The 12,159-nt window shown below is 43.9% G+C and overlaps 1 protein-coding gene across 1 annotated transcript in view; it reads right to left on the bottom strand.

The window, feature by feature from the left end:
• Positions 1 to 1,303: 1,303 nt before the first annotated feature.
• Gpr45 (G protein-coupled receptor 45) overlaps positions 1,304 to 12,159 on the bottom strand; it is an 82,150-nt gene continuing 71,294 nt past the window's right edge. Inside the window, exon 2 of the mRNA XM_060369972.1 lies at positions 1,304 to 4,770. Coding sequence (XP_060225955.1) covers positions 3,399 to 4,520 — 1,122 coding nt within the window. The 5' untranslated portion in view covers positions 4,521 to 4,770 and the 3' untranslated portion in view covers positions 1,304 to 3,398. The remainder of the gene's footprint in view (positions 4,771 to 12,159) is intronic.

Here is a 12,159-nt window from a genome sequence, read left to right as displayed (position 1 = left end):
TCCAATGTGATGGCCATAGGGTCAGGATGTTCTATGACTATTCAGAATGATACAGGGAGTGAGCAGCCCCAGGATCCAAATTGTCTCATCTAGAACACTTCCTCCACATTACTAAAGTTTCTGAAGGACTCAGGCCAGAGTGTTGGATGCCACGCCCCATCCCAGCTACAGAGAGTGAGGATGATGGTGCCCATTGCCTGAGCATGGGGAGCTGAGCAACACTGACAGGTGTGCACTGAGCCCCAGACAGTCTGTTCTGCGAGAAGTGCAGAACTATGAAGATAGCATCTGCACCCAGATGCCTGTGGCTCCAACAGTCTCCAGCTGTCAACTCAGTGTCCTACCCTGCTTCGGTCCTGCTGGCCTTGCTGGATGCTTACAGCCTGTCCACCTCAAGGGTCACTGTGGTTTTGGAATTGCTATAGTTATAAAGTGCTTTCCCCAAATTCTGATGTTCCAACTTTTACACCAGCGTGATAGTGTTAAGAGATGGGGCTGTGAGAAAGTGATTTGGGCATGAGGACTCCGATTTCCTGAATAGGATTAGCATCTTTATTTTATTTTATTTTTTAAATGTGAAGAATAGAGAAAGATACCCAATATCAGCCTCTCATAGTCACATGAACACACACACACACACCTGCATACACAAGTCAACATACATGATCATGTACACAAAACAACACACACATATACACCTGAATACACAAGTCAATACACATAATCATGCACACACACACACACACACTTGAAGAACCTCCCCTTCCTCCCCTTCAGGAGGACCTCCCCTATCATTGGACTGGGGAAGGGGTATAGAAGAAGAAGAGGGAGGGAGGGTGGGATTGGGAGAGGATGGGGGAGGGGGCTACAGCTGGGATACAAAGTGAATAAACTGTAACTAATTTTAAAAAAATGGAAAAAAGAAAAAGAAAAGAAAAAACCATATGATCTACTCAAGGAATAAAAATTAAAAAAAAACAAACAAACAAACAAAAAAAAAAAAACAAACAAAATGTCCCCTTCTGCTTCTTCTGTGTGAAGACATAACAAGGCACCTCCTGAGAGTCAAGAGGCTGGTCCTTTCCAGATGCTAAAGGCATTGGTGCCTTGATCTTAGACTTCCCAGCTTCTAGAACCATAAAACTTGTATTTGCCTAGCTTGTAATTACACAGGCAAAGGTGTAGACTGAACAGACTGAGAAATAGATGTTGGGCAGAGGATTCCAGGGTTATAACAGGAGTTTTAGTACGAAAAACAACAACAACAAAACTTGGCAAGGACACAGTTTTATACACTGAAAGAACCATAGTACTTTATTTAAAATATATACAAAATTATTACTTTGAAACATATATTACTATCCAACATAAATCATATAACACATATTGATGTAAATTTGGTACTTTCATTCAGTTTTGTGATTTCTCTTTGTTCAAGGTTCCTGAAAAAGTTCTTTAAAATACCACTGGAGGAGAAGTGTCCATAGGCTTGCTCCTCACAGTCGTCTGGCAATTCTCTTGGGCACCTTTGGACCCTGTGAACCCGACCCATGGAAGCTGAGCTACCCCTAGCCTTGCTGGGCACAGGGAGAGGAAAAGACTGGTGGCACCCGCCTTAATACAACACAGCCAGTTCCACGTCCTCTCTCTTTCCCTCTTGGCTGATGGAAATGAGTCAGCCGTCTTCTCGACAGACCCTCCCCTGGGTTGACCTTAACATAAACTGCATGCTCTTCACATGCTACCCTCCTTCCTTGCCTCCATCACCACTACCACAGAGAGAGGCTGGGAGCTGGGAGCTGGCCTCTGAGAGAAATAAGAAGTGAAGCAAAGTGGAGCTTCTGTGCTCTTGGGCTGAGTTTTCACACTCCTGAGATAAATCAACTAGTTTTGGGTGCAGTCCAGCCTTTTTTTCTTTTTTCTTTTTCTTTCTTTTTTGGCACTATCACTTGCACACCACATTTCATCCAATAGGCATTTAATAAATGCCCATCTTATGGGTGGATAAATGAATGCATGGGATCTGGCTATTCCAGGCAGAAAACATCCAGTCGAGAATCAAGGGGACTTATCATCTCTTGGCCTTTGGCTAAGATCAAGTGTAAAATCAAGGGGACTGAAGTCATGTAGACCTGTTTCCTCCTTTAACAAATGGGTAAACTGAGGCTGACAGAAGAAGATGAAACAAAAAAGATTACTGACTGGTCCCTGATAGAGTCAGACCTGATATCAGATTTTCTTAGTTTTTTCCTCTCTTCAGATCTGACTTTGTAAAGAGAGCTCAATGGACCCACTGCTGTGTCCCAAACCTGCAGAACCCACCTTCCTACACCAGAGGCTCTTTGTCATAACGGGTGAGCATGAGATAGCAGCCAAGCACAGAGTGCCACCAAAATGTCTCCTCTGAGTAACTTCACTCCCAGGATCAGGTTCTGGGCAAGAGGGTTTGCCAGCAGCAGTGGGCATGAGTGAGGTAGGAGGAACAGATGGGTGGATGTAAGCCCAGCTTTGGGGAGGGGTGTCTGTTCTGTCCCTCGAGCGATTCTGGTGCTACTGTGGATTTGGTGCCTCCAAGGCTCTGTTGTCCAGAGGAGATGTGTAAACAAAGCCAAGCAGCTGGCTGTTCTGCCTCTGAGAGCAAGTCGATACAGATACTTGCCAGTGGGCAAGTGGCAGTAGGTATGTTCTTAGCACGCTGGAGAGGAGCCAAAGAGGAGACAGGAGCAGTTCAGGGACTGTCAGGCTATCCAGAGGTGTGAGTGGTGGGAACATGCCTGAGTATCCAGGTGGACTTCCCTTTTCAGCTAAGCCGTCACAAAGCACACTTTGAGCTCTGGGCCACTGACCCAGCACCACCTGCCACACCGGGGACCCCCACAGCTTCCCAGTCCGAAATCTTTCTAAAAGGATAATTTGGCATGATCAGAAACACACAGTTGAACATCATAAGGATGTGTGTGCCGTACCCAGCCTTGCGGATACAGCTCTGAAGAGTGCTGGCATCAGAATGAACAAGGGCACCACAGTCTACCACCAGGGGCTTCTCCTGAGCATGTGCAGTGGGGGCTGGGATGAACGTGATGTGCTCTTTTGGCAGCTCCTCCTCTTGCCCCACCCTCAGGCAGCTTCACTTTTGGCTTCCCCTCATCCCTTCTCACTCCTGGCCGACTTCTGAAAGCCCCAATTCCCATTAGAGCTATAGACGGTATTTCTGAGACAAATAATAATAATTCATCTTATGGAAATCAGAAAATTGAAAGCCACAGATCACCTGGTAACAAAAAAAGTACCTTTGTGCTTGTGTAGTCACCAAGAAAAACACAGACAACTAAAGGCTAGGGCTCCGAGCCTGGGCCGGGACCATTCCGAGTGGTCCACTGGCCCGCTCAACCTGCTCCCTAGACAGCGGATTGGTTTTCGTTGCACACATAGACGGTGCTCGGCTGCACTCTCCTCTGGATCCGCTCAGGCACTTTGGGGAGGATTTGGAAAGTCTGGGGAAGCAACTCTACGCAGGCCTCGCGGAATTTCTTAATCCTCCAGCAGTAGACAATGGGGTTGAAGACGGACTTGAGGTAACTGAGCCACAGCACACACGTGCTGGTGGCGTAAAAGGAGGTGCTGTAATAGAACCGTCGGCTGAACGCAGACAGCAGGCTGTAGACTGAGTGGGGCAGCCAGCAGAGCGAAAAGCCCACGAAGAGGATGAGGATGGTGGTGAAGGCCTTGGTTTTGAAGCTCAGGTCCAGGCTGACCTGCTGCTGCTGCCTCCGGAGCCGTCTCAGGCCAGCCCTGGACAGCTGCCTGAGGTCCAGGCTGTCGGACTGGTTGTGCACGCGCACAGCGTTCTTCCGCACCGTGTTGAGAATGCACAGATAGGAGCACAGCATGACGCCAAAGGGTGCAAAGAACACTGCCACCACCAGGGTCACCACGTAGGCGCGTTCAGCTGGGAACTCCGTGTAGCCCAGCACGCACTGTGGGGCTCGGGCTGGCACCTCCATGAACGTCCAGCCGGTGAAGGAGGGCGCAGAGATGCAGAACGACAGCACCCAGGAGGCCACAATGATTACCTTGGCCCTGCGAGGGTTCAGCTTGTCCTGGCGCTGTACGATGATGAGAAACCGGTCCACACTAATGATGAGCAGGATGGCCACGCCCTCTAGGACAAAGAACCAATAGAGCGTAGCTGAAAGTCGACAAAAGTGGTCCCCGAAGTGCCAGCGGACAGTGATGAGGGTGACGGCCGTGAAGGGCATGCAGCATAAGGAGAGCATGATGTCGGAGAAGGCCAAGGTGGCCAGCAGCAGGTTGATGGCTGAGCGCATGGCCGGCCTCTGGTACACGATGATGCAGACCACCGTGTTGCCGAGGAATCCTACCACAATCATCATCAGCATCATTATTGCCAGAGAGATCCTGAGCGGTGCAGACAGTGGAGTGGCCCCTGGGTCCGAGGCATTGCTCACATTCAGCAGCAGATGCTCGTAAGCCCCGACGGATGTGCTGTTACAGGCCATTGTGAAGGGAAACTTGGAACCTGGAGAGAAGCGGCTGCGAGGGCGCCCTCCAGTGCTTGGGTGGCTTTCATTTTTCGTCTGGTGGCTGCATCTTTTTATTGGATGTTTCAGTATCTCTAGGTCCCTTGAATCGTTAGGAGAAATCTTTCTTTGGAGATGCTAGCTGGTTTTTGTGATTCATCAGTCACATCCTTGTCCTGTTGCTGTGGCAGCCATGTGATTGCACAGCTCCCTAGTAGGATGCTATAGCCTAGAGCAAGCAGAAAGAGAGAGAAGAGTCAGATATTGGAAGCCTGGTGGAATGGAGCAGGGTCTAAAATTTGCAAGAACCAGTGGTCTAACTTGTGTGAGGGTTTCACGTCTACGCATCCAGCCAACTAACCCAGAAAATATTGAGAAAACTCCAGCAGAATTTAACCTGAACATATACAGATTCTTCTTTGTGACTGTTTTCTAAATGATACAACTACTTGCATACCGTTTTCATCACAGTGTGTCATCCGTGGAGATGGGTTAAATATGCAAACCCCTCACCATCTTCTGTAAGGGACTTGAGAATCCAGAGATGTTAGCCTATAAGGGAGCATTGGAACTGGTTCTTTGTGAACTCGCAGGGACAGGAGAACAGAGAGAAAAATGACTCATTTATTTTACTTAGAACAAAGGCTTGTATTTACAATGTTGAGTCTTGTCAAGCAGCCCAGGAAACATAAGCAGCTAGCTCTCCTCTGGGCACCTGCAAGTGCTGCCTTGTAGGTACTTTGGAATTACCATTTATGTAGTTTGGCATGGATTTTCTGAATATCAATGGAATGAGGCCTTGAGCAAACAACCAGCATCAGAAGGGCAGGAATCTCTCTGCTCTGTTCTGCTTGTCCCCAGCACCTGGCTCCTTGATGAAGCAATGAGCAGTTTTTTATATTGTCACCTTAATAATTTTTATTTCTTCTTTTAAAATAAAAAATTATGGACTATCCTTTATTCTGATTTTTTTATCTGCAGGGTTAAAAGTAAAGATTACAAAAACTTTATTATAAGGAAAATCACATCGCAAAATGAATCAGAACCAAAGTCTATAAGCTTCTTGAGTTGTGACTGGCATGTGAACAGGTGTACCTCTTTATATCTCAAGAGTGCTGGGGACAATTGTGCACCTAGAAACAGTCACTGCCATCAAGGCCATAAACACATCCATCAACACAAAAGTTGATCTTCTACCCTCTGTACTGAGATCCATCTTCCAGGAATGAAAATTGTAAATGTGTTTTACTAAAAAATTTAGGTATGTTTGTTTAATTTTGAGATAGGTGCAAACTCACACACATATGGATTTATAAGAAAACAGTGACCTCTGTATATCCTTAGCCTAGTTTCTCTGGCAACAACATTTCCAATGAGTATAAAGCTGCTATAAGATTCTTCTTAGAAACATTGAGGAGGAGAGAGGATCAGTTCTTAAAATCAGTGTTAGTTTTTATTGCTTTTCTAAGAGATGTGGCAGGAATGGTGTCCAGGAGCTGAGGTCCGAGGTCAGATTGTCTCTGCAGGGTAAAATGGATCCTTCTCTGTGTGTCCATTGCCTGGACTCCCTCATTGCCTAGAACACATCAGGTACCAGGTATCTGTGTGCACAGAGTCATGTCAGCACATCTGGGTGGCAGAAGGCTTTCTGGAAATGACACTGTGGTAATTTAAACCCAAGGGAAGCCAATCACATTGTTACAATGGCTGCTGCTTCATGGACATAGTATAGTCATGTTCACACATTGGCTGTGAAACAGACTTAATAGCGATGTGTTTTGAAGTCCCACCATGTCAGCTGCAGCTGATTGCACCAGGTTGCTGGCCCCAGGCAGTCCACTCTAGAGCCTGTGCATGATGAAGCAAACTCCAGGCCCTTAGCTAGAAATGGGAACTAGAAGTTTGCAGCAGGTCTAGATGCTGAGAAATGACAAAGTAGTATGTGGACAAGGCCATAAGATGTGCTGGAGGCTCTCTTGTTCCCTCCAGACTCCTTGCCCTCTCCATCTAGACCCTACTTGGAAGGATAGGTCCTACTCCATGAAGACATGTGACGAATGAGGTATGCTCTGTCTGCTTCCTTCTTCCTGGTTGTGGTTGTAATCCTCCTGCAAAGCCCAAGATGCTGGTGACAGCTGTGCCCTAATAGCCTGGCCCTCTTCTCAGGTTCTCCATGTGTTTGCTGTCTCACTGCCGTCCTCCTTCAGGTCCCTTATCCTAGCTCTTTCAACAAGAAACTCCCCACCAAGTTTCTTCATTCATTCTCTATTGACGTCTATGTGTCTATTTTCAGCACCATGCCAAGGATCACCCTAACAGAAGTTACAAAGAAGCAGAAAATTAAGAGTGAGCAGATAGTATGGGCAGAAAGTGTGTGTGTGTGTGTTCACATGTGTGCATGCATGTGTTCAAACCCAGTCATATTTCCATATGTACCTTTTTAGCATTTACTCCTTTACCTGTTTTTAATGGGTGCTTTAGCATTTTTTTTTAATCTGATCTCTTTCCTGCATCTTTGCCATCTCCCCTCAGATAGTGGCTTGTAGCACTTTCCAGCTTGAGTTTAGATGATGTTAGGTGGAACTTATTCTATCACTTCACTGTGATGGTTTGAATGAAAATGGCCCCCATAGGCTCATAGGGAGTGGCACTGTTTGGAGGTGTGGTCTTGTTGGAGTGGGTGTGGGTTTGTTGTAGGAAGTGTGTCACTAGGGGTGGGCTTTGGGGTTTCAAAAACTCCAGCCAGGCCCAGTCTCTCTCTCTCTCTCTCTGTCTCTCTCTCTCTCTCTCTCTCTCTTCCTGCTGCCTGTGGATCTTGTTGTAGAACTTGTTAGCTCCTTCTCCAGCATCATGTCTGCCACCATGACAGTAATGTACTAACTACTGAGACTGCAAACCAGCTCCAATTAAATGTTTTTCTCCATAAGAGTTGCCATGGTCATGGTGTCTCTCACAGCAATAAAACACTACTAACCCCCTCCTAATGACTGATGAGTGCTTTGAAGTCACCTACGTACCACTATAAGAAGTTACTCCTCTGAGAGTGGACTATCCATTTTGTCTCTACCGTGTAAGATGCACAGTTAAGTACCTCTTGTTTTTATCCACACTCTCTCACTCTTTTACATCTATTTGACCATCAGCTCTCTTTTTATTTTTGCCTTGTTACTTTGCCACCTTTAACTCAATTATCTGTGTTTTTTTTAATAAGTAGTCTTTAAGAATTTAACTCCCACTTATGGGCAACTGTTGGGCAGAGTGGATGGAATCTTATGAAAGAAGTGGGAAATAGTAAGATCTGGAGAGGACAGGAGCTCCACAAAGAGAGCAACAGAACCAAAAAGACACAGGGATCTTCCCAGAGACTCATACTCCAACCAAGTACCATGCATGGAGATAACCTAGAACCCCTGCACAAACGTAGCCCATGACAGTTCAGTGTCCAAGTGGGTTCCATAGTAATGGGAACAGGGACTGCCTCTGACATGAACTTATTGGCCTGCTCTTTGATCACCTCCCCCTGAGTGGGGAACAGCCTTACCAGGCCACAGAAGATGACAATACAGCCACTCCTGATGAGATCTGGTAGACTAGGATCAGAAGGAAGGAGAGGAAGACCTCCCCTATCAGTGGACTTGGGGAGGGGCATAGGTGGAGAAGGGGGAGGGAAGGTGGGATTAGGAGTGGAGGAGAGAGGGGTTTATGGGAGGATACAAAGTTAATAAAGTGTAATTAATAAAAATTAAAATAAAAAATGTTAATTACAAAAAAGAATTTAACTCCCAATAAAGCTAATTACATTTTTATGACAGTGTTCAGATTTGGGTATTTAGTGTGCTAGAATCACATTTTCCTGACTGGTTCAACATTATGATCTACAGGGGCCAGATATACAAGGAGTACATTCCTAATATAAAAGTCAAGTTAATTTTTGTAAGTTACCAAACTTTGAAGCTAAAAGAATTACAAATTACAGTTTATTTCATATATAGTCCATGACTGTCATGTACAAAAGTTTGTGTTTCCCTCAAGTTTCTTTCACTTCCTTTTAACCCTGACATGTCATACTTTGGTCAAGTATTTTTGATCATACTTGCTATCCCTCCCTCTGGTCCAGATCTGGGCCCTGTCCACTGGGGCAGTAGCATGGATACTTATGATTCATTTGTTCCTAAATCCACTGCTGTCTCTTTTCTGGAAAATGTCTATAAATTACTTGCTAAGAAAGTTCTAGGGAAAGCTTCAAGCTAAGAAAGCATTCTAAGCTTTTGTGTCTCTGAGGGAAAAACTTCTTTCTTCGGCCTTCTCACAGACAGATAATTTGGCTGACTACTGAGGCAGCAAGAATTTACTACCAGATATAAAAGGCTTTGCCCCTTCAGCAGGTGGCATTACTAATGCTAGGTTTAAAGTCATTTCCAAAATGTTTCTTCTTTGATGGCAAGATTTTTTTTCTCTCCAAGTTTTATTAATCTTTTTTTCTGGAAATGTTGGTGAAAGGTGTACATCTGGGTCATTTTTTTTTTTTTTTACTTTGTGGGACAGTCACTGAGTCATTTATATATTTATTTAGTCATTTATTTATTTGTTCATTTTCTCACTGAGTCATTTAAATCCAAAGGTACACGCATGTCGACTCTGGAAACATTTCTTCCTTTGTAGGTTAGGTATTGTCTTCCCACTCACCCTGAGGTAGAACACAGACTGGCTTGAATGCCAGGCCCATTATTTGGTCCTCAATTCTATTTTCCATTAAAAACCCTTTCCTTTTTGTATCCTCTACAGTGTGGTGATTTATAAACCTTTCATGTTTAGTCTGGTTTTTGTTTTTTTGTTTTTCAGTCTCAGGTAGCCCATGAGGGCCTCAACCTTACTATGTAGTCTCAAAGCCTTGACCCTCCTACACCTACCTCCCAAGTTTAGGATTACAGGCAGGTGGCACTATGCCCAGCCCATTCAGCTTTATTTAAGTCTGGTTTTAACAACCAGTCTTCAAAATCTAAGAGTGTCTTTATGCTCTAGGTGAATTGCATTGTACTCTCTGTATTGTATTCCTGTTTATGACTGTACTCTGTTCTCAAATGCTTCTGAGAATATGAAATATTTAATTTTAGGTTCTGTTCCATTTCTTTCTAAATTCTATGTGATTCCTTTAGAGTCCCATAGTTTATCATTGTCTTTCTCTTTAAGATTTCCAACAGTTATCAAATCTTGATAATTCTTCATGTCTGAGGGCCTGGGAGTCTCTATGGGCCAGGTTCCCCACAAGCTTTCCTGTGGGTGGCAGGATGATAGCAGCCTTTTTGCAACACAGTAGGGGCACAAGAAGCTAGCATTTAATCTAGAGTCCTAAAAGTATCTACAAGGTGAGGGCTTCCTTTCTTGTCAGCTTTCCCTTCCAATAAGAGGAATATAATCACTGAAGATTTCTCTACAAATAGTTTAGGGAAGGAGAGGTAAATATCAGTCACTTGAATTTCAGATAAAACTAATATCTCTTTTAAAAACGCAATTTGAACAAAAACAAAACAAAACAAAAAACCGGCAATTTGAGCAAGTCTGGATTTTTTCATTAGAACAGATGTTGAGTATTTCACATAGTATATAAGTACAGTATCAACCTCAGCTATTAGAACAGATGTTGAGTAGTTCACAAAGTATATAAGTACAGTATCAACCTCAACTACTCCACTTTAAGAAGTGCCAGTGTGAGCAATCTCTTGTAGCAGGGCAAGACTCCAACTGATAGGACTGGGTTGCATTCAGTAGCCATTGGCCAAGGGGGTCCCATGGAAATTCTCAAACCACACAGGCTGATTTGAAGACAAAGGGTTGCTTGCTGCAAACTAACAGTGGGGTCCCATTGTGGAGGACAACACCCACACAACTCATTGAACACAGAGAAGTCAAGCTGGGGCCTATGGAACCTTCATCTTTACGTTCTAGTCTTTTTGGTGCTGGAAGATTCTCTTCAGACCTCCAAAAAAGAAATGTGAACAACACATCCACAAAACCTTTGCCCTACATTCTATCTTGTTTGAAAAATATGCCAGGGCAGTAGTGGCACATAACTTGCGCAAGTAGCCAACCAATGTCTAATTTGACTTAAGGCCTATTCAATGAGAAAGATTCCATATCTAACATGTCTTGGGTAACCAAGAACCAGGGACTTGATATCCCAGAGACCTAGAGTAAAATAAAACATGACAAATATAAAAAAATTAATAAAATGACTTCTCTCCTAATGAAATTCTGCTATGCTCATAGATCAGTGCCTTATCCAGTCATCATCAGAGAGGCTTCCTTCAGCCTCAGATGGGAACAGATGTAGAGACTTACAGTCAGGCATTATGCAGAGAAGGAGTCTGAATTAGAGGTGTCCATCAAATCCCTCCACTCAGAGCTCAGGGAATCATGAGGAAGAGGAGGTAGAAAGACTGTAAAAGTCTGAGGGGGTGGAGACTACCAGGGGAACGAGACCCTCTAATCAACTGAGCAAGGTGCATATGAGCTCACAAAGACTGAAGCAGAAAGCACAGGGCCTTTTCGGGTCTGCACTAGGTCCTCTGTGTATATATTATGGTTATTCGTTTAAAAAGTTTATGGGATTTCTGACTGTGAGAGAAAGTGGATCTCTGACTCTTACCTGCTCTTGGGACTCTTGGGTTGCCGTGTCCAATTTCAATATGAAGGTTTTTGTTTCATCTTACTATATTTTAATTTGTCATTATTGGTTGTTATCTCTTAAAAGCCTGCTCTTTTGTAACAAAATAGAAAGGTAATAGATTAGGAAGTGGGGAGGGAAGGGGAAGAGCAGAGGGAGGGGAAATTATATTTTATGAGAAAAAAATCTATTTTCAATAAAAATTAAAATAAAATAAAAATAAAGAAGAAGAAGAAGAAGAAGAAGAAGAAGAAGAAGAAGAAGAAGAAGAAGAAGAAGAAGAAGAAGAAGAAAACAAAGAAGAAGAGGAGAAGCAGGAGGAGAGGAGGAGGAGCCAATGTGTGTAACAGGCACTGTAAGTTCAGCCCTGGACTAATATGGCTCCTATGAACTGATGACGTCTTTAATTTCTCTAAGCCTTTGTTTCCTCATCTGTAAAATGGGGATAACAAATGTGTCTTTGGAGAAGGTTGTTATGAAATGGTTCTGAGGGAAGATGTTAAGATTCTGGGCACAGTAAGTATGTACACCTGCCAGCTGAAAACTAATCTTTAGTTCAAATAGGAGCTTCATTTGTTTTGGCCATAGATCTTTAAGGTACAAAATGCTTTGAATTAACAAAGTATTGTTCAATGTGTATTTTTGTGACATTTAGTGTTAATTGCCAATTTGGAAGATCTAGAATTATATTGGGGGTAGGCCTACAGACACATGTTTCTAGGGATTGTCTAAAGTAACGTTGGCCTCTGAGACTGTGAGAGACAGTCTTGATTTAGTTAACTGATGTGGGAATACTGCTTCTGGTTTATGGATCTGATGTGGCTGGTTCTTCAAATCCTGATACCTTGATCTTCTTGCCATGATTGGCTACACCCTTAAACTGTGAGCGTAAATAAACCCTTCTCACTTGCGTTGCTTTTGTCATGGCATTTTATCACAATACCAGGAAAAGAA

The sequence above is a fragment of the Meriones unguiculatus genome, chromosome 16 (genome assembly GCF_030254825.1).
Source record: "Meriones unguiculatus strain TT.TT164.6M chromosome 16, Bangor_MerUng_6.1, whole genome shotgun sequence".
Lineage (NCBI taxonomy): Eukaryota > Metazoa > Chordata > Mammalia > Rodentia > Muridae > Meriones > Meriones unguiculatus.
This window is presented reverse-complemented; position numbering and strand designations above follow the sequence as displayed.